Genomic DNA, 23,492 nt, shown 5'->3' with positions numbered 1-23,492 from the left:
ATTCTGAGCCTTCAAATTGAGTTACTGACAATGATGAGTCGAATTTGCATATGTTGGTCATATTTACTGAATAGTTTTATTGACTCCAGTGATGTGAAGTCGTGATTGCACTTCCACACGCTTCAACATATCGCGCTGAAGTTTCAGCACCTGAACATTTCTATTTCCGGTTAGTGTTGTATCGGTCGCGAACGATTCGTTCTTTTTGAACGAATTGTTTGGGTGAACGAGACCGAACTAATCACCATCTGCACTGATTCGTTCTATGAAGTTGGTGGCGCTTGTTCGCTGCGTGGGAGGGCGTTGAGCAAGCGGCAGCGTCTTCTGACATCGCACACGACCAATCAGACGCCAGCCTCATCGCGGGCAGGGGAGGGAGCGGAAACAGAATCATGGCGTATGTCACTCATTTCCACGTGTGGCCAATAAGCAGCCAGCGTGCAGGCAGGGGGGAAAGACTGAGTTTTGTCACTTCCCGTTCAGTGATTCGGTCCTCCGGTTCCTGACCTAGCTTGCTGCTAACTTGACTTTCCAGTAATGACTATGCGGTGAACGAGTCATAAAATGAAAGGAAACGACTTTGTCACATATTTGTTAACGTGGAGCCTATCAAATGCTGCTCAAAAAGACAAAAACACCACACAAATCTAGCGAGCATGGTTTAGTGTTCTACTTTTCTCAACAGACTCGGGACTGTGCCTATGACGATATACTATCAAATTTACAGTAATTTAAAACACGCGTAGCTACGAGGCAAGCAAAACCTGAGCTGCGGTCGCGTGACGGCAGTGAAGCGGGCAGAGAACTGTCACTATATGGAGGCTTCATGGCAGCGATATGTACCTCATATGTGCACAGAAAAAAAATAATATTTAGTATGATCACCATAATACTGATTTGCAATGAAACTGTATATACATGTCAATTTTTTCCGAGTGTTTTTTTTTTTTTTTTTTCGTGTCAGAGGGTGTCGGTTGGTTTGACAAATTATGTCAATCCGTCCATCATGTGCTACTCAAGCGCCCCAAAAACAAAGCGCGCGGACACGGGAGATGTCGCAATATGTCTACATTTTTCTTAACAGACTAATGAGAGTAGAAAGGCGAAATCATAAAGCAAACAATTATTTCTCGTCAGCATTTGACGATCTGAGATGCGGGGACGACAGAGGAGCTGACCGGATTATTTTATTTATTAATACCAGTGCAAAAATTCAAAACGATCATCTTAATAATAAAAAACAAAAATACAACAGAGCGAGAGGTTAATATGATGTGTTGGCCGTTCCATAATTAGAAATTAAACTTTCGATTTATTTTTATTTTCGTGACAGCAGGCATGCCGCGTTGGCTGTTAGCAGCAGCATTGTATATGTGAGCAAGATCATGCTAAAGAAAGTCCGTGCGCCCCCGACCCCAAACCCCGACTTCCCCCTCAAAAGGAAAATGTTTAATCGTGTCCTAATTCGAAATGCAAGCACGAGCCATGACTTTGAGCCCATAGAACTAGGACAGACGACGCGGAAGTTGTCCCTCGCTTTTGCAGCAGCGGGAGGGAGACGAGGCTGTCTCTGAGAGGAGAATGATATCGCCTGTCACTCATTTCTGAAACTACGACGAGTGGTCAATGTGCAAGAGACGGAGGGACCAAGCAATGTCACTTCCCGTTCAGTTATACTGCGAAGCGGTCTTTGGTGATTCGTTCGGCAACGTCACTTCCCGTTCACTAACCGAACGATTCATTTGGGTGGGGAGGGAGATGAGGGGGGCGAACGATTCGTTGAACGATTCGTTTGAACGAATCGTTTTACTTAACGAACCGGAATGGATTCGTTTACTCAAGTGAACGACAGATCCCGTCACTATTTCCGGTTCACTTGATGCAACATTTGTTTATCCATCCGGGTTGTGCAGTTAAATTGTGTAGTGTTTTCCTGACCAAACGAGCGCCTTCAAAACATTCTCATCCGGTAAGTACCGAAGTTACAATTTAGTAGACTAAAGAGTCCTATTTTAAAACATAGTGGGAGTCGTTTGGCTTTATGTTGAAGCTTTGCAGCTGTACCTAACTTAGTTTAGCTTAGCTCGCTACCCAGATAGCAGACAGACGTTGAAATGATGTTGAATCAACATTCCGCTGTCAATCTTATATCGTTGAATCAACATTGACCCCCGACGTTGATTTGTCATCACTTTTGCACCCTCGATTAATGTTGTTCCAACAATCAATTTGAAGTTTTCCTTCAGTTTCAACCATGATGCTATTAATGCTTTCAAATATACCTATGGCGGAAAACACAGACAAGACTGAAAAAGCAGTTTCTGCTCTTGCACTCCTCTTTAAAAGAAACTGCTGTATTTTAAGCCAAAAGAACAGTTGTGTATGATAGAACAATATGTCTATATGCTGCCATAGCGGATTCATGCCGCATCAAGCCCCCAAACTATTTTTAATTTGTCCGTTTTACCCTGGAAACCCCCGTTTACAGACGTCGCGCAACGGTTTTGTTTCAACGCAGCCATAAAACAAAGGTAATTAATAGAGATGTCCCGATCGATCAGCATCCCGATCGATTGGGTCCGATCACGTCATTTTCAAAGTATCGTAATCGGGAAAAAAATATCGGCCATGCCTTTTTTTAATATATATGTATATTTTTTAATTAAATCGTTTTGTAATTGTATTTAACGCTACAGACATAATATGTTACACTCATCCAGAGTCTTTAGTTTAGGCTTAAGTTCGGGTTATCAACTTTATCCCGATAACGGCGGTAATTACTTTTATTAAAAATGTATCACGTTAAAATATTTAACGCAATTAATGCATGCACTGCATGACCCACTCATGCATTGTGGCGCTCAATCTGTAATGGCGCCGTTTTACCTATATATAGAGAGAAAAGGCAGCGTGAAATGAGTAGAGTGAATTTTGGCAGCCTTTGGAACCTTTTTTTATTTGGTTAAAGCCTTACAATCCCTCTCCCTACGATTAGAAATATCATGGGAAGCAATGTGGGGAAGCAAGGTAGCAATTGATCTTTTCCTTAACACCTTATGTTATTTCCCAACGCAGAGAAGATATATCAATTGGTAGCACTACGCACAGTCATGGTTCCACTTCCCATCATGCATTTGGGCATGGCTACAATATCATTTACTGAAAGCTCAACAAATACACTAGATGGCAATATTTAGTCACAATATACAAAGTCACAAGTCTTTCTATCCGTGGATCCCTCTCACAAAAAGAATGTTATTAATGTAAATGCCATCTTGAGGATTTATTGTCATAATAAACAAATACAGTACTTATGTACTGTATGTTGAATGTATATATTCGTCCGAGTTTTATTCATTTTTTTCTTAATGCATTGCCAAAATGTATATGATCGGGAAAAATTATCGGGAATGATTAGAATTGAATCGGGAGCAAAAAAAAAGCAATCGGATCGGGAAATATCGGGATCGGCAGATACTCAAACTAAAACGATCGGGATCGGATTGGGAGCAAAAAAACATGATCGGAACAACCCTAGTAATTAATTATGTTTATTATTCAAAATGTCTGTCATTTTTAGCTTAGAATCATCAATTGATGTCTAATATTTAAATTATATTATTATTTATATATTATTTATATTAAAAAATTCACTCACTTAATTTAAACTTTTAAACAAATAACGTCACAATGAAAAAAATGGCGACTTGAATTTATGGGGAAAAAAAATCTCGACCACGCCTTGATGTCTGTGATTTCTGCATCGCGACCCTTGTTGTATTACCATGTTTCACCCATAAAATTCCCCCAAAATCCAGCTGTGGCCATTCACAGCTGTGTCTTGACACTCAGTGATACATGGTACATGGAGTTTTTGGATCGAAACAAGGTAAGTACACAATAATATCTGGTTAAAGTCATGGCGTCTGTAATTCTGCTCTCGCGTGCTCTCGCCTTCAGATCGGGTTTTGCTGTTTAAAAAAAATTTTTTTTTTTGAAAGTGCCTTCCTGATCAAAAATTTTCTTCCCCCATAAAATTGAGATTTTAAGCTTTACAATGATGTATCACACGTGCATATCGGACAATTTTGAAAGTTGGCTAAATTGGGGGTCTTGGAGCGGAATTTCAAGTCATCTGAGTGTTTTCCGCCCTATATTTAGAGGTCCAGCATTATTTACAGGCAGAAGAAAAAGCTAGGCTGACTAATAAAATATTGTACACGAACGATTAAAAAAAAAAAAGAAAGAAATTTTAAAAAAAATTAACAATGAATAAATATGAAGGGGATAGTACATTCCTCCCCGGCACCGTGTTACTCTGTATTACATGGGTATGTACTCCAGCAACGAAAGATGACACAAGAACTTGACCGACCAAACCTGCAACAGAAGAATTATCCCAAAACAACACCCAGGCACGCCTTTTGTTCGACCCACCCCGTCGCAGCTTTCAAAACACTGAACGTTTAGCTTACAACTGTCACTTCTCGGCAACGGTGTAGGTTTGCATAGGGATGGTAGGGACAAAACAATAGCAACTTTTCAAGATCCTCATATTGTCCCCACCAACTTTTAGGCAACCTTAATCAGGGATTCCCCTATATTCAACAGATTGTGGCGCACCGCCACACTAAAATGAAAGCCGCCACCCCTGGCAAATGAGATGTATTTTATTTATTTATTTAAATAAAAAAAAAAATTTTAAGGCCGCTTCAAACTAGCGGCAGCCGAGTGGGAGGAGTTCAGCGGACACCTATTCATTGTGTATTGTAGCCTAATGTTTGTAACTATGCAGGCCCCCCCTTAAGAGACGCAAGGGGAACGAGTAGGAAGAATGGGGGAACGAGCGAGATAGCGAGAGATAGCGGTCGCATGTTGTAGCAGCCCGCTGTTATTTTGTTATTGTTTTTCTTTATTATTGTTACCACAATAAAGTGGGTAAGCAAATACAGACTTCTCTCCTTCTTGCCCATATCCGGGGCATTACAATAATTTGGATCGGACTTTTCGGCGAAAGTGAGCGGTGGACGGCCGTCTTGGACGGAAAGCAAACTTTGACTAACTTGCGCTGAGAGACTGCGGAGAGGCGGGGCCCAAAATAAAGCCTTGCTCTATTTTCAGAGCGTTGGTCACAGTAAACGATTTATCAGTTCAAGCAGAGTAAAATGATACATATTCACGGTACAAGAACGTCGTTTCTGTGTCCATCGATTGGTGAGAAAAGGCTGTTTGTACGAGTGACGTGTGGGCGCTCCCGTCAGGGGGAACATTTCACGTGGAGTGGCTATTTTTCGGCACAACACCGGCGCGCCAACTTCAGACAATTACGGCTGACGAAACTTTGATAAATGCGCCCCCCCCCACCCAAATTTCGCGAGCTCTGGGACACTCGAAAAATGACTCTCATACCTCTCCTTGCTAAGTTAATGGTACCTCGACGTGCCTTTGTGTGGAAATTTAGTTTACGAACAACGGGGAAAAAACTATTCACCTTCTCACCGAATCAAGTAAAACTCTTTACACGGCTATTAGAATTCCCCCAGTGCTCTAAATGGGTCAGTTGACAGAAGGACTGTTATTGTTGTGGTAATGTAGTACTTATGAGGGTCAAATAAAAGGAAAAAGGAGGACTACGACGGTGGTCTGCAACCCGCGGCTCTCGGGCCGCATGCGGCTCTTTAGCGATGCCTCGGAGCTTTTTTTTTTTTTTTTTAAATGGAAAAAGATGGGGGAGGGAAATATATTTTTTTGTTTTAATAGGATTTCTAGGAGGACAAACATGACACAAACATTCTTTCAATTCATTAATATTGTAATGAAGTTAAACTTGTGGTGGCATAGTACAACAGAGTAGTCACGTGGTGCGTCATTCTCTATAGGATCCACTGCAGGGAAAACAAACATTTAATCATGAAGGCTAATTACGTATTTCTATAGTAGGCTAATATAGCTAGTATCGATAATTATAAGGCTTGTAAAAGGCTTTTAATTTTTTGTGGCTCCAGACATACTGTATCAGTTTTTTTTGTGTTTTTTTGGGGGTCAAATATGGCTCTTTCAACAGTTTGGGTTGCCAACCCTGAGTCACTACGAGATGTAAGTCGTACTATTGCCACGAGAAAAAAAGTCGCATTAGTACATCGGGTAACGTAGCTGTAATCAGCTACGCATTTTACATACATGTACTGTAGCTGAGAGGTACAACATTAGCCTGGCTAATGAAATATTTCAAATATATCTTTGTTATGGTTCTTCTTGGGGGAAAAAATGAAGAAAAAAAAATTCGCTGTGGCACGACATGGTGAGGCTGTCCGACTCCGATGCAGCCCACCACCACAGCTTCAAAAAATCCTAGGGGAAACACTGTTAATTGCATTATATAATTAGTTCAGTTAAAGAGGTCATTTAGAGTGTCTTCCCATATGTTTTAAGGATAGAATTGACCCTACCATTATTAAGTGAATTACTTTCATTGTGTTCAGACTTGCATTGACCCCTTTTCACTTGCTGATTGTGCCGGTAATTTTTAAAAAAATCAAAACGAACGTTTGATTGGCTGATGACTTGACCCCCTTCCCTCCCACACACACACACAACCTCAGCCCCGACACAAATGTAACATGCCGCCTCCTCCGCCCCTTCAAAGATGAGGAATATTAGTATAGTTTTTCGTCAGCAGCAACTACTGTAAGTAATGTAAAAAGACGTCAGTGTTGTGGAAGTGGGGAACACGCTACTAATTTTGCTCCTGAAAATCTTAAGACGAATGTTTATTTTTGGCATACCTGGATAATTAAGAGATTATTAACAGGTTTGTATTTATTGTGTCTGTTAAAATAATTAATGTTCGAATCTTGTAATTTAAATTTGCTAATAAAATCCAGAAATTTATTCTGGAAATTTTCAAAATGTTTCTTTCGTAGGTTTTGAAAACAAAGGTTTGAATCAAACGGTGTATCACCTGAACCAATACATATGCACTGCGAAAACACACCTTTTTAAAACTAGTTAAATTCCCTTGTTTTCAGTGTAAATCTACTAGAAATAAGTGAAAATATCTGCCAGTGCTTCAAGAAATTTTTACTCAGATTTCTTTAAACTGGTCTTTAACACTCAAAACAAGGAGAAAATTATTTGACTAGACTTAAGAAAAATTATCAGACGAAGACGTGATTAATTTGCAGTGGGAAAGTTAGAATAATACAGATTTATTTTGCATTGATCATTTAGCCCAGGGGTCCCCAAACTTTTTCCTGTGAGGGCCACATAACTTTTCCCTTCTCTGATGAGGGGCCAGGTCAGTTTGTAACAGAAAAAGTGTGACGATTGCAGGAGTGCCTAAATATAAAAATTAATTGTTTTTCAGAAAACCACGATAAAATCACCCTTTCTGGATTCTTCATGGAACAAAAGTAAATTAAAAAAATATATAATAATAATAATATACAGTATTGGCCCGAATATAAGACGGCCCTGATTATAAGACGACCCCCTCTTTTTCAAGACTCAAGTTTGAAAAAAGACTTTTTCAACACCATATTACTTTTTATACAGAAAATAATTACAGTACATCCGAAACAAATGATTATAAAAATATATTTGAGAGAAAAAGTTTGTTATTTTGCCTCATTCAAATCTTAATATCTGAACATTTAAATATGTAAACTAAAGCGCAATCACATTCGTAAATGAATGGCTTCTGGTTTTTGAAATGTAAATAAACTAATCTATTGTGATGAAGCAACAAAATTGCAATAACTGCATTAACCATCAAAGTGAAGTCTAACTGTAACTGTATTCTTGAAACAAATCTGAATAAGGAAAAACATTGCAATAAAAAATTGCAAACTGGTTAAACTTGAGAGAAGCTGAGATCTGTCATGACAGAACATCGCTTCAATGATATCTGGCACCATCTAGCGTCGTGAATGGGGAGAGTAGCTGAGATCTGTCATGACAGAAGATTGCTTCAATGATATCTGGCGCCATCTAGCATCGCGAATGGATGTAATGTCTAGACCGCGAATATAAGACGACCCCCTCATTTTCAGTCTTATTTCAATGCAAAAAACACCGTCTTATATTCGGGCCAATACGGTAATATAATATGATATAATATAATATTATTTAGTAATAACACTGTCAATTAAATGGATAATAACCAAATAACCCTCTGTGGGTTCTTCACAGAAAAAAGCCAGGAAATAAATAACACTATTGAAAAAAATTAAATAAAATGTTCAGGGGGCCGGACCAAATGTGGAGACGGGCTGTATCTGGCCCGCGGGCCGTAGTTTGTGGACCCCTGATTTAGCCTATCAATTAAAAAATCTTTTGGGAGAAATGTAGCTCTGACTCCCGTTCACCCAATCTGTTTGGTTTTATTAATGTCCCGTCCCCAGCAAAAAGTGTACATGCAGGCTAGGCTGTTATATCGTCCCTACCAGTATTGAGACCAAACCTACGCCCTTGCTTCTCGGGGACATTCCGATGTGTCAGTTGTTTTGCTGGCCCTGGATCCAGCATTGCCTCTCCGTCGTCTGTTTTGCCTTGCTTTTTGATCAATGTCGGCTTGAATAAATTGTCAACTTGTTTTTGGTGAGCCTTCTTTAAACTTTTGAAACTTGGAGTCAGTGCAAATAGTTAACACTAGAGTGAAGGCGCAGGATTTGGCTTTCCGGCCAAATTGCTGAGGCTGCGCCGGTGTTCTAACAAATTTTGCACCCTCATCAGAATTTTCTACTGAAGCTTTTTTAGCAGTGTATAAGCCCTCTTTCACATTCAGTTGGACTCTCAATGTTATCCAAAGGTGCTAAATAAACAAGTTACAGCATAAACATGCATGTGCCACATGAGTATGGCATATATTAATGCTTAACGACACGGCGAAGACGTTAACGGTGAGAGAGCGGCGTGCAGTTTTTGTATGCAGCTAACAAGGCAGGATGTGTCTGAAGAGAACTTTTCTACATGTCCGTCCATGAGCAAACGTAATTAAATATTCTTTTCTTTAAAGAAAGTTAATAGTGTTTACTTTGGAGCCGCTGCATTTGCGGCCATTTTTAACATTACGCACATGCGCAGAACTGCAAAGTTGCAATTTTTGACGGGGAGAAAAATTTGTCAGAACACCGGCGGGATGCCTACTATTTCGGCTGGCGTGATTCCGATGACTTGGCGTGAAGGCGAATTCCTTTAATATTAAAATAAAAACTTGGCTCGATTTCAGAATTATTTTTTATTGAGTCACAAGTTCAACAATAGAAAACTTTATTAACTCTCAGCAAACTTAAGCCTCCTCCACAGTCTGACGAGCTTTGCTGCGAAGTTTGCCACCATCGCAGTCTGGGACATAACGTAGCCCCTTCTGCACAACAGCAGCAGATGTATATGGCGGAAAACACTCAGGTGACTTGTACCCCTTTCCCACTGGCCAAAAAACCCATGTCAACCCACTAACAATCGGCTTTTGGTGGCAGTGGGAAAGGTGCAGTGACCCGCCTCGACCCGTGTCAATCAACCCGCCAAGCGACCCGCGTTAAAATCACCTCGGCTCTGATCGTCATGCAGTGTGAAAGCAAAACCCCGGGTCAACAGTCAGCACCCTAATCTACGTGGTGACGTAGGCTCTTACGTGATGCGTCATAACAACGTGCCAGTCGCCTCCCATTTAACACGCCCCAAAACTGTAGTTACGTCGATGCTCACAACAAAGCTAGTAGAAGAAGAAGGAGCCAGTAGCGCACCACATTGAACAACATGTCCCAGCATTGGAAAGATGATGAGACCTGCCAGCTCCTTTCCATCCGTGGAGAAAAGAGGCTTCCATGTTGCTCTGCATTGTTTACTTCCTTGAACTGAAAGAATTCTGTCGCACTTGTCGACGCGCATCTTGGCATGGTGACGTCACATAACCTTACGCACTGCTGAGGAGGGGTGGGGGGTTAGACGGGTGAAAAAAAAAAAGTAGACACTGCTTTTTTTTGTCAATGGGAAAGGTGCCAAATGGCAATTGCTAGTGGGTTGCATCGGCTTGGAAAAAATGCGCGTTGACCCACTAGTTTCAGTGGGAAAGGGGCATTGAAGTTCCGCTCTGAGACCCCCAATTTGGCCGAATTTCAAAATTGTCCGATATACATGTGTGATACATCATTGGAAAGCTTAAAATCTCAATTTTCTGGGGGAAGAAAAATTTTGAACAGGAGGGAATTTTGGAAAAAAAAAAAAAAAATTCAAACAGAAAAACCCTAACTGGAGGTGAGAGCACGCGAGAGCAGAATTAAAGACACCACGATATTAACGAGATATTATCGCGTACCTACATCTTTTCAATCCAAAAGCATGTATCACCGAGTGTCAAGACACAGCTGTTAATGGGCAGAACCGCATTTTTGGGGGATTTCATGGGTGAAACATGGTAATATAACAAGGGTTGTGATGCAGAATTCGCAGACATCAAGTAGTGGAGATTTTCTTTTATATACAGTTACCCTTTTAAATGTTTTTTTTTTTTTCAATTTTCTTTGTTTGGGTCTATTATTTGTCATCTAACATATCGGGGAAAATGCGACAGTAACAAAAAAATTACAATTTAACAATAGTTATGAGGTAGATATTCGTGACCTTTTTGCAGACATCCTTTTTTTCATTCTGCCGTAATTTGTTTAAAAGTTTAAAATATGCGAGTGAATAATTTTTTAAAGTGTTTTTTTTTTCTATGAAATATTAGACGCCAATTAATGATTCTAACCCTAAAAATGACAGACATTTTGAATAATAAATATAATTACTGAGCTTCTTTTTATGGCTGGGTTGAAACAAAAGCGGTTGCGCGACGTCTGTAAACGAGGGTTTCAAGGGTTGAACGGACAAATTAAAAATAGCTCGCGGGCTTTATGCGAAATGAATCTGCTGTGGCAGCATATAGACCCTACCAACGTGACGTCACAACTCCTTCCTCCTGACCGGTGCCACCCAATTGTCCGTCAACACATCATGTTTACCTGTTACGGCTACGTACATTCCTCCTATTTACGACGTGTTTTTCTGCTCGTTAACATTAATAATCAAAATGGTGAAGGCGTGTGTGGCGGTCGGTTGCAATAACAGAGAAGATAGACGGAGAAGACGGAGAGACTTGAAGTTCTACCGGATTCCGAGAGACCCGGAGAGAAGAGCGCGAGATGGGCTGCTGCAATTCGACGAGAAAACTGGGCTCCAAACGATTACCACAGATTATGTAGTAGTCATTTTATATCTGGTAAGATGCATTTAATATATATTTAGAGGGTTTTGGGCTGACAACCACAATTAAGATCATTGCTAGGCTAATCGCCGACAACATACACGTATGTATGTAGTGAGAGTGCTATCGCTAAACCATATAAACATTAAAAGCCCTAACTCCATTGACAAACGACATGAAATACATTAGACTTGACAGTGGATGTTAGCAATAACAAAAGATTTTGAATTGAAAATTTTGTAACTCACCTTTCCAAGCACAAGATAGATTCCTGCCGAATTTTCGTGGACGAGGACCTGTTTCACCCAACCAGCAACGAAGTATTTATAAGTAGGCCTGAACGATATATCGTTTAAACATCGCCATCGCGATGTGCGCATGTGCAATAGTCCCATCGCAAGGACGTGCGATAGTTTTTTAATTTCATTTTTTTTAATCCACAAACGTTTGTTTTGAGGAAGGAGAGGGGAAAAAAGCGCACAGTTTCTCTTTCTCTCCAGCAAGTCATCGGCTCCTCCCCCTCCCGCTGCAACAGCGGAGTGGAGGGAGGAGGGGCCGAACAGCAGAGCGGAGGGAGGAGGGCCCGTTCTCAAAGTGAAAGCAAGCAATCAACACGTTGGAGGAGCAAGGAAGACTGTATCCAAAAGGAGTTTTGGAAGTATTTTGGCAAGAACAAGACTATAAGGGACAAAAAACAGCCCTGTCGACAGTGCCTCGCCATGGTTGCCTCAACAAGAAGTAATCTGTCAAACATGTGGGACCATTTAAAACGCAGGTATCTATGCATTCCTGCTACGAGCTCCCCATCAGAGGCTTTTTAGCACAGGTGGGAACATTGTTAAATGCCAACGTTCTTGTCTCAAGCCTGCTATAGTGGATAAACTAATAGTCTTGGCCAAAAACCTATGAGACCCAGTTGAGAATTGCTGAGCAAGGAAGGTGGACGATATGCAGACAAATACATAACACAGCTGAAGGAATGTCTTTTCTTTTTATTCATGTGACAGCTATCAGGAAGGCAGGAAATTTGGGAGTTAAAATGGTTCTGTTATTCATCACAGTTATTTGCAGTTATTCAGTTCAATTATTTACAAGTTCAATTGAGTTTGTTTCTTTTATATTTAAATTTATTGTAAACCGTATTTTTCAAATAACTATATATAGTACAGCTGCACATAAAGTTTTGATACTTAATATTTTTGTTGAAATATTTTTACAACTTTGTTGCCGTTTTGCAGTTTTATATTGTTATATTTTGTGTAAACAACTCAGGGGACTAATGCACTTGCACTTTTATTAGTCAGATTTCATATTTAAGTTCAAATATGTTGACAACTTTGTTGTTTAACTGAGGTTTTTATGTATTGTTATAGTTTGTGAACTCTTTTGTCATATTTAATATTTTTGTTCAAATATGTTGACAACTTTGTTGTTTTACTGAGGTTTTTATTTATTGTTATAGTTTGTGAACAACTCTTTTATTTGTCATATTTAATATTTTTGTTCAAATATGTTGACAACTTTGTTGTTATTTTACAGAAGTTTTTATTTATTGTTATATTTTGTCAAAAACTTAGGGGACTAATGCACCTGCTCTTTTATTTATCATTTAATGTATTTGCTGCTGTTGAAGTGTAAAATATTGTATTCAATAAATGATCTATTTTGTGCAGACATGACTTCCTGGATACCTTCATACAGAAATCTTCATCATTCACAAATTAAACGGTATTATATGAATACACTGTGGTCACGGTGTGTTATGTAAAGTATTTCCAAACAGCTATTCAAGTCATTTAGTGAAAATTTCTTTAAAAAAGATAGATCTTTTTTTTTTTTAATATCGCAATATAATATCGCAATATATTGCAAACCTAAAAAAAATCGCAACAATAGTTTTTTCCAATATCGTTCAGGCCTATTTATAAGCATCCAAGCTCTTAAAGTTTTTCAAACTTTCGTGAGAACAGGCTGATTTTGTGTGGACAAGATAGTTGTACATATCAGGGTAGCTAGCAGATGTCAGGCAAATACGGCGGAGACAGCGGGTCGAAAAACATCGATTTAGGCATCAAATATGGATCTGGCGAATGGATAAACTGAAGCTTTTCCACATAATGCCTTTTATGCAACGCATCAAGTGAGTTTACGGCATCCGAAAGCACCGGGTCTTCCATGAAATGCATTATAAATTGCTCGATCAATTGAGACCATTGATAATACAGACACAAAATGACGGACAAGGGGGCGGAACCATACAGCGAGCACGTGATTTTGTGACGTCGGTGGGTAGGGTCTATAGACATATTGTTCGATCAAACACAACAGTTGTTTTGGCTTAAAATACAGCAGTTTCTTTTAAAGAGTGCAAGAGCAGAAACTGCTTTTCAGTCTTGTCTGTGTTTTCCGCCATATTGTGATGCGGCCATCCCTATCTGCCTCTTCAGTGAATCTGAAAATTCCAAACAAAACGGCATTCACAGTTCATATCAAGGAATTCAAGCAGGTGTCATTGGTTAGTTTAACATACTTCAGTATTTGTGGTGAAATGAGTTTCTCAACCAATCCCAAACCAAATTAGGGCTACATATGGGAATGGAGCTATCTGGTTAGCTAGCTACGATGACAAAATGATGGCGATGTCTTTGTTTTCAATAAATTAATTAAGACAAGGCTCAATCGTGTCATATCTAGTGATTTTAGGGCTTTAATTGGAAAAAGAATTATGTTTGCCTGAACTAAGTTCTATTTAGCTAACATCCAGGCTAGGTAGGTCTTCGCTTGAATGCCAATCACAGCAAATGCACCGTTTCTTACAATTCCGGCCACTTTGTCACATTGTTTAAGTCAAACCGTTTTATGTACAACTTTAATGACAAGCGTGGTTTATTTTACCGTAAGACATCATTGCTGATAAAAGCTCTAAAGAAAAGCAACAGGCTTGCCCTTAAATATGGCTGTCCTAAAATGAGGTGTTTTCAGTGCAGTTCGTTTGAGGTGAACAGTTGGACACAACTGTTTTTTGACCACAACTCTCGCTCATCCATAATTTAACTCTTAAATTATATTTCCTGGTCAATTAAAAATCAGCTATTTGACAAGCGCATTACATCAACTCTAAAACAATGTTAACTCAACCATCGCCTGACACACAACAGAACAATGCTGTTTCTACATCACTATCAGGTGTCATCGGTATTTGCAATGGTGATTCAACATTGTTTATTGTTGAAAATTTCAGTGTCAACCATACTGAGGATTTTGATGGAAAATCAACGTTTATTCAATGTCTGTCTGCTATCTGGGTAGCTAATACACCTTAAAGTATTGCGATTGCTTTGGCATAACGCCACTTCCGATGTGCAAACTTTTGTTTAAAGAAAAGTGGGTCGTTTAACATGAGCGTGATTACATTGAATTGTATAAGACCCTTCTCCACTTGTCTTTAAGATTCGACAAATGACTACTAAGTGAACGCCAACGCAATCCCAAACATCCAAGTCAACGAGGAGAGGAAATTCAGGTCACGACGAACAACTGCAAAAGAAAATGAGGGTGAGATCATCACATTTATTTTATTTTTCATGCAATATCAGACCTTCTTTGATGTGATTGTGATCGTGATCAGTGAATGTGACTGGAGGCCAACAAGCCAATAATCTGACTTGCGAGACAAAGCTCACAGTAACAATTATCTCACAGTATGGTGATAACACAATTATTAATACAGGGGCCTTTTTTTTTTCTTTTAAACCTATCCTGTTCAGCTGTTTGACACGGAGAATGAAAGTCTAAGTGCCCGGATGGTCTGAACAGATCATTCAACATAACTCGTTTATTATGACAAAGCAACGAACAGGAAGGGGTTATTGGGGAACAGAAGAAAAGAAACACAAGAGAACAAAGAAAAGAAACACAAACTACAACAAGAAATACATTGAACGTCTAGACTAACTACTAATATGTTGGTGCCATCGTCAGCTAGATGTATTTCCGGTTGACACCATGTGGGGGTCCTGTTGACCAGGGAAAGAGGGGGACGGGGGTGGGGGAGTCTATAAGCTAAATTATTGAAAGGGGCAGAATGTACACAAATCTGCTCTGTGATCTAGAACCCAGTAATCGTGTGAATCCCTTGTGAGTGTAAGCCCGTTGGCGACCAACCCTACGCCGCCCCATCGCCAATCCCGGCACCGGGACCCCTCACCCAAGCGCGCCCTATCACATCCAGCCGCACGCGAGCCCAACCAGGCGTGCGACAGCCATGCAGACGAGAGGAGATGCCACGCGGGCGCCAGCCCAGGGCCACGGGGCGGGGTGGGGTTCAACACAGCCCATCCCTCCTCCCGCAGCCCAGCAAAGGAGCCATCGCCCCACCAGCAAGCCCGACCCAAGGCCTCGCGGGCCCCAAGAGGCCCCGTCGACGACCCTGCCGGCAGGAGGGCAGAGGCGACCGCCGTGGCCCAGAGAGGCGGACAGGGCCGGAGACAGACAAGGAGGACGGAAGCGCACCGCCCTCCAACCCACCCCCGGGCCAGGAGGGTCGCGTGGTATGACACCAGGGGACACCTCCCCGACACCCGGTACAGGGAGACGCGGCACCGGCCGGCCCAACCCGGGAGGGAACTATGGCCACCTCATACACCACCCAGGCCCCACCCCACCCCGGCTGGCCGGGGAAGGGCCAATTGAACTCAGTACAACTATTATTTCGTTAGCTCTTTACAAAAACCCGAAAGGTCCACAAAGTGCTTTACAACAACAACATTGGTCATGATAAATTAAAGGCAGGAAATCATTAGACAATGACATTGGGACAAAACAACCACAAAAAAAAACAACGCATCGTGATAAAAGTCAAAAAAGAAAATAAAACAGATAAAATCCAAAGACTCAAAGCCCTTAAGAAATAAAAACTAGCAACCCCAGTTTGAATAAATGGCGTGTCTAAAAAAGTGGGTCTTTAGCTGTGATTTAAAAAGGCCTAGATTCATAATGGTGCAGATTTCAGGCGGCAGCTGTTACACAACCTGAGGGCTTCAACTGCAAAAGATCGATCCCCCCACTGTTTAAGTCTTAGCAGGCCATTAATAGAATTAAAAACAAACAATAAAAGGAAATCAATGGTAAAATCAATTGTGGAAAACAATTGTAAAATCAAACGGAAGCCAGTGGGTGTACTGGTTAAAAATTGAGCAGCAGAATTTTAAACGAGTTGAAGACTATACAGGAAACATGAAATATGAAGTGAGTTAATTCATCTATGCACTAGACCAGTGGTCCCCAACCTTTTTTGCACCACGGACCCGTGTGATTTGGGTCTTTTTTTCACGGACCGGTGTTTTGACAAATTTTGCAATCCATCAAAAACTGCAACTATGCGGTTCTGCACATGCGCGTAACATTAAAAATGGCCGCGAATGCAGCGATTCCAACGTAAACACTACAAACTTTCTTTAAAGAAAGAAATATTAACTTACGTTTGAGCGTGGATGGACAAAAGTTCTCCACAGACCCATCCTGCCATGTTAGCTGCACACCGCTAGGTCACCGTTAACGCCTTCGCCGTGTCGTTTAGCGTTGATTAAGAAGCCCGCTTCACAAAGACGCGATGTTGGAAATTGTTGCAAGGTTTTCAGTGTTCTCGTAGCGCTGTCAGGATATTCCGGAATGACTTTAATTGTCTCAAATGTACGTTTAAGGCCGCCTTCATTTGCAATCTCTACAAGCTGATCCTCCTGTTGCACAGTCATGCTCGAATCACTCGGTTTATCCACATAAACATTAAGTCACGAATCTACTCCTTCGCAGTTCGTGGGTCTTCGAGGTTATAGGCTCATCTTCTGGCTCGTCAGGTGCCCTTTTTCGCCGTAAAAAATCTCTCCAAAGACGTCCGTTTTCCAGTCATTTTCGCTAGTGTGGGGGAATAAATGTGCTGCGCCCGGGGCTTAGTCATACGTTATTATGGAGGACAGGCACACATAGATATATTAGATATCAGGCATGAAAATCACTCACTTTTCGGCGAAATTCGCTGTTTTGAAGTAAAAAAGGGTAACCTACGTGAATTGCGTAGATCCGAGGAGAATTTTTTTTTAGAGGGAGAGGGAGGGGTCGTAAGTCCATCTAACTAACTAACGACATGTTTTATTAAGGTTGCTAAGCCTGTCGCGATATGCAATGATTCGCAAGGTATCGCAAGGTAAATAAAAATAAGGGCGGTAATTTTCACGGCTCGGTTTTAGCACCGCGTGCGTGCATACATTTGTGCGTGCGTGCGTGTCCTAGTAGATGACATATGAGACTCCAGTTGTTGTGTCCAGATGTTTATTGGTCAACAAAACGCCATAGAATTACAGTTCACACTTACAAAATAAGGAAACACATCTATATTATACACTGTAAACGTTACCATTGCTACACTGAGATTGATGGGGAAAAAAGACAACTTACTTTAGCCTGCTATAAAACATTGTCCGTCTTTTCCAAAATGCAAACTTGCGGTTAAAAGGTGACACTTCAAACATGAAAAATCGCTGGTTAACAGCATTGACAAACGGAAAAAATGAAATAAAACAAACAAACAAAATCTATTAGTGACACCACAAGGAATGACGAAAAGTGCTTTTTGCGGAGTGTAAAGTTGTTAGCGGTTTAGTGAACGTACTTCCGGTGAACATTTCAAAATAAAAGAATTCTGGATTTAATCCCACATCAGAATTAATACTATAATATGTAAATACTATAATACTACAGAATTCAGATTTTACACTAAGAATAACTTGAAAATGACACCCTTTTTAAAAAATAGGACTGGCAATTAATATTATAATTATTATAATACTATTATACAAGCAGGGGTGCACATAAGTGGTCCGCATGCGCGCATGCGTACTGGACGTAGACAAATGCGCTGGCCCTCAACGCCTTCCATACGCTTTTGCGTACCGATGGCTGACCACTGTATTTGCGGCGGACATGAGAAAATAACTTCTCAAAATTTTGAAGAGGCAGGCCACACTGAGTAATTACTTTAGTGATGGGACGAAATGAGCCGAGGTTCCGAAGCTTGTGTCGAGTAATGGGAGGGGGGTTTCCACGAAGCTTGTAGCGAGGCGCGCTTCATTTCGGCAAAACCTGGAAATGATGACGTGGGAAGCCTCGCCGGCGGCTGGCGGCCGGCTGAATCTCGTGAGTGCTTCGGAAGTGATCCAACGTTTGGCGCACATTGCAAAAACAGGACAGACTACGGTATTAATTGGTTGCAAAACGCAATGGCGATCGCCTGTTATCTCACATTTTGTGGATTTCGGGCTCCTGTACTTGTTACATCTGTGCGCAACAGTGCAACCAGTGCAATCTTTTTTCGAGCCTTGTCCTTTGCTTGCGATGGAACCTGCGCGAAAAGAGCGATCCTCCCCTGTATGGGAACATTTTGATTTGATTGCTTTCAATAAGGTAAGGGAGAAAAACTACTTTAATATAAATGTGAGTGTGTGTGTGTACCTATCTGAACCAAACATCAACAGAATGAACAATCCATTAGTGTACTGGGAGACACAAAAGAATACCTATCCAAATTTATATAAACTGGCACTCACATTTCTCTGCACCCCAGCTTCATCTGTGCCTTGTGAAAGAATATTTTCTAAAGCTGGTGAAATATTTTCCAAAAAAAAAGAAACTGTTTAAAGCCAGCCACTGTGGGAAAGCTATTATTTCTAAATAAAAATGAATAACAAATTACCCTTAGCACTTGTTGTATTTTGTTCACATACTAAATTACTAACACAAGCACATTCATATCTTTGTCTTAAGCAAATAGCCATTGAATTCTTAACAATGTTGACCTCTTGGGCTTCTAGACCACTTGATGGCGCCATAGGGTAAATGAAGCACCATGAAGCTTTGCTACATGTGCAAACCAATTGGCTGCAAAGCTTCATTGCTTCATGAGGCTTCATTTGGCCATCACTAAATTACAGTGGTACCTCTACATACGATCGCTTCGACACACGAACTTTTCGACATCCGACGTAAAATTTGACTCGCCATTTGTTTCTACATCCGACGACATGCTCGAAATACGACGACAATGGCAGCACCGCAGACGAATGCACGGCGGATTTTCTTGTGTGACAAATCAACACTGGTTTCAGAAAAGGTTGGTACAGGTGGTGAAACAAGGAAAAAGTTGACGCTTACCTTCTAAATGAAGATGCAAATGACAGAAAAATATGAGCGTAGGGTTGGCATCCGTGAAATGGCTCAACAATACATCTCCACGGTCCTCCTCCAACCATCGTTCGCCAGTCTTTATAAGTTAAGCTGACAATTCTTATTGTGGTAACATCTCCAGAGAAATCGCCAACTTCGCCACGTTTTTATCATTTATTTCACAACTTATTCAAAACAAAAACACCTTCTGTCTGCCGCAATTGACGGTGTTCTCAAGAAAACATTCAAAGTGAAAGTGAAACTCAAGCTCACCGGTCTGTCTCTGGCACGTCAGCCCCCCCCCGTTCAGGGTCAGCAAAAAACGTCCGCCACATTAGAACCCGATTCGTTACATTAATACAGGAATTATTATTATTATTATTATTATTATTATTATGATTTTGATTTATAATTTATTTGTTTTGCTATGTGTAATTGCCATTTGTAATAGTACCAGCAGTATTTTTTAAGGATTTAGTGAAGGTTTTTGGGCTGTGGAACGAATTAATGGAATTATAATGTATTCCTATGGGAAAATCCTGCTCGACATACGACCATTTCCACTTACAAACAAGGACCTGGAACGGATTAACTTCGTATGTAGAGGTACCACTGTACTTCGGTGTTCCCCCACCCCCGTCAAAAGACAGACGACAGAGATGTCACCGGAGCTACCGAAAAAAAGGACTTTTGCTGAAAAGTGGCTACAGGAGGTACCATGGCTAGAAGCAAATGATGCTCGCACGGAAATGCGGTACAAAATGTGCCGTGAGAATCCCAATGTCGCCGATAAGAGCAGCGCATTTTATGTAGGGTCAAAGAATTTCAGCCATCCAAACTTTGAAAAGCACGAAAAAAACATAGAGCATGTGGCAATTAAGCAAACTATCGATGTCAAACAGGACCCCACTCGCCCTATGGACAAGTGGCGGAATAAAAGTAATGAACAGCGACATGCACTGACAAACGTGTTTTTGCTCGCATTTTACAAAGCTAAACATGCACGTTCAATGAGATCTTATGAGGAGGATATCCCACTTTTAAAAAGGCTTGGAGTTGATGTGTGAGCCGCATAATGCCCTTTATTTTGAATTGGTGCTTCTTATTTCTTTACATTTCACTTCAAAGTAATGGCAATTTTGTTGTGCCAGTTGATGTTAATCAAGCATTAATTGTTAATATAATTAATTAAAGTTAATTAGCTCTAAGTAAAGCTTGTCATAAATTTATCGCATCAGGCGGGTCGGCTCTCAAGCTCAATGAGGACCAAGTCACATCTCCAGGTCCTCCTCTGAGAACCTGGGCAAAAAAATTATGTGCACCCCTGTATATAAGGTAGTATAGTAAAATTATAATGCTAGACATTTTTTTTAATAAGAATTGTTTTGAATAATGTTGGAAAGGCGAAGTCAGTGTTGTGAATCTGTTTACATTCCATTCTTTCGCACGAGTAAATGCTATCAGGCTCAGCATTTGACCTCAGTGTTCATGTGTGATTAATTATTGTTATTGACATGTTTATTTGTACTTTAATAAAGAATTTATGTGGCCCAAAATGTTAATACGCGTCAACAAAAATTTCATTGCTAAATTAGTGAAAAATTAAAAAAATATTAGTCGACTAATTGTAAAAATAGTCAGCTGACTAATCGGGAGAAAATTAGTCGTTTGGGACAGCCCTACCGGAACATATTTCTTCCACACCCTTCTCACCTTTTTAACTCCTACTCATTTTCATGCCTGATACATACAAAACAAGATGTACTGCTTGCAGTCCAATCAATGGATTTCTATGACGACGTTCTAATCTATACTGTAGTATTATATCTAGAGTAGACAGGGATATTGATGTGTTAAGCAGAGGCACAGGCCAAAGTTAATTCGGCCAGAATGCGGTCGTTAATAAAATATTATTTCTGTGCAGCCCGGTTACCGGCCCGCGGCTCTGTACTAGTCAATCTAATAAAAGGCTTGAACTGACACAGATGTGTGTAATTAATATAAAATATATATAAAAATACATTTTTTATCATTACATTGTGGAAAATGATGAACTTGATCACTATGTGCGAATTTTTTTTGGGGGGGAATGACCTGTGGATTCGCCACATATTATAAAATATATGCTTTTTTTTTTTTTCTCCCAGTGTTCCGCCGATGTCACTGTAGAAGATCTTCACCATGAGAAGCACGATTCCCTCCATGTTAAACAGGAAGAGGAGTCCGAAATGCTGTACATCAAACAGGAGGCAGAGCCAGAGACCCCCGACATGAAAGAAGAAGACCAGGAAGTTGAAATCCACAAGTGTCCAATGGGTGTCAGTGTGAAGAGCGAAGAAGACGAAGGTCCAAGCAAAGAGAGCGGAGCAGCGAACCCTTCGAGCGACAGCTCATTTCAGCACTTAACAACAAAAGGAGAGGGACGATCGCAACCGGACGGCCTTTTAGCTCCGCTTTCGGACAGCGACGACATAACGTCACATTCTTCTGACTTCAATACTGATGAGGAGGATGATGACTTTGACCAAAAGGCTTCAAAATCTTTAAACAAGTCATCATTGAAAAGAGACCAAAAAAAATGCGCAGTTGGAAGATTTTTTCCCTGCTCACTCTGTGATAAAACATTTTCTTGGAAACGTAATTTAAAAGTACACATGCATGCACACACTCGGGAGAAGCCTTTTGCCTGCACACTTTGTGATAAAAAATACTTCACAAAGGCAAATTTAAACAGACACACAAGAACACACACTGGAGAGAAGCCTTTCGCCTGCCCACTCTGCGATAAAAGATTTTCTCGGAACACTACTCTAGAAATACATAAGCGTAAACACACTGGTGAAAAGCCTTTTGCCTGCTCACTTTGTGGTAAAAGATTTTATCAGAAGACTCATTTAGAACAGCATCAGCGTACACACACTGGAGAAAAGCCTTTTGCCTGCTCATCTTGTGGTCAACGATTCCGCTATAAGGGAAATTTAAACGAACACAAACGCAGACACACTGGAGATGAGCCTTTCGCCTGCACACTTTGTGGTAAAAGATTTTCTCAGAAGGGACATTTTGAATGGCACACAAGAAATCACACTGGAGAGAAGCCTTTTGCCTGCACAGTTTGTGATAAAAGATTCGTCGATAAGGCAGGTTTAAAAAAACACACAAGCAGACACACTGGAGAGATGCCTTTCGCCTGCACATTTTGCGATAAAAGATTTTATCAGAAGAGAAATTTAGAAAGGCATAAGCATACACACACTGGAGAGAAACATTTCGCCTGCACACTTTGCGATAAAAGATTTTCTCAGAAGTGTAATTTAGAAACACATCAGCGCACACACACTGGAGAAAAGCCTTTCGCCTGCACACATTGTGGTAAAAGCTTCGCTCAGAAACGAACTCTAGTAACACACGCAAGAGGCCATACTGGGGAAAAAACTTTGAATGGCAGCGTGTGACAAAATATTCCTGACATGCGTTTTCAGTGGAAAAAGCATTTCACTTTCCTTATTGTTTCCCTTGAGCCTCTTTTGAAAAAGTTGTTGAAATGATTTTTCATTTGCTGTTCTTTTTCTATCCAATATATTTATTTCTAAAATTGAATAAATTGCGTTACTTTGTGTTGAGATTGTTCCATAACTGACGTACTGGTTTTGAGGGCGTTAAAAAAAAAAAGTCAATTCTGAGATATATATCGCGATATTAGGTCACACTATTCTCGTATGGATTCAAAGTCCGTCTGTATCGATCTTTACATGTGTTTTTGGCGGAAATAAATAGGGCTGCAGTTATCAAATATTGTATTGATTGGTCAAATTTTTCTTTTATCCCAGATAATAGTTATAGGTGGTTTAATTACCTGACATGTTTTGGCGAACACTTATGCCAGGGGTCCCAAAACTTTTTCCTGTGAGGGCCACATAACTTTTCCCTTCTCTGATGAGGGGCAGGGGTCAGTTTGTATGATCAAATAACCCTTTCTGGATTCGTCACGGAACAAAAGTAAATAAAATAAAAATAATAATATAATATT

At 40.4% G+C, this 23,492-nt stretch overlaps 1 protein-coding gene across 1 annotated transcript; it reads left to right on the top strand.

Annotated features, from left to right (window-relative positions):
* Positions 1-1,837: 1,837 nt before the first annotated feature.
* On the top strand, positions 1,838-23,236 carry LOC130917207 (gastrula zinc finger protein XlCGF57.1-like). Its single transcript, XM_057838405.1, has 3 exons — positions 1,838-1,969; positions 14,696-14,800; positions 21,610-23,236. Exons 2-3 carry the CDS (start codon positions 14,795-14,797, stop codon positions 22,915-22,917), a joined length of 1,314 nt encoding a protein of 437 aa, XP_057694388.1. The 5' UTR covers positions 1,838-1,969; positions 14,696-14,794; the 3' UTR covers positions 22,918-23,236.
* The last annotated feature ends 256 nt before the right edge of the window (positions 23,237-23,492 follow it).

The sequence above is a fragment of the Corythoichthys intestinalis genome, chromosome 1 (assembly GCF_030265065.1).
Source record: "Corythoichthys intestinalis isolate RoL2023-P3 chromosome 1, ASM3026506v1, whole genome shotgun sequence".
NCBI lineage: Eukaryota > Metazoa > Chordata > Actinopteri > Syngnathiformes > Syngnathidae > Corythoichthys > Corythoichthys intestinalis.
The sequence above is the reverse complement of the archived record's forward strand: the minus strand, read 5'-3'. Positions and strand labels throughout refer to the sequence as shown.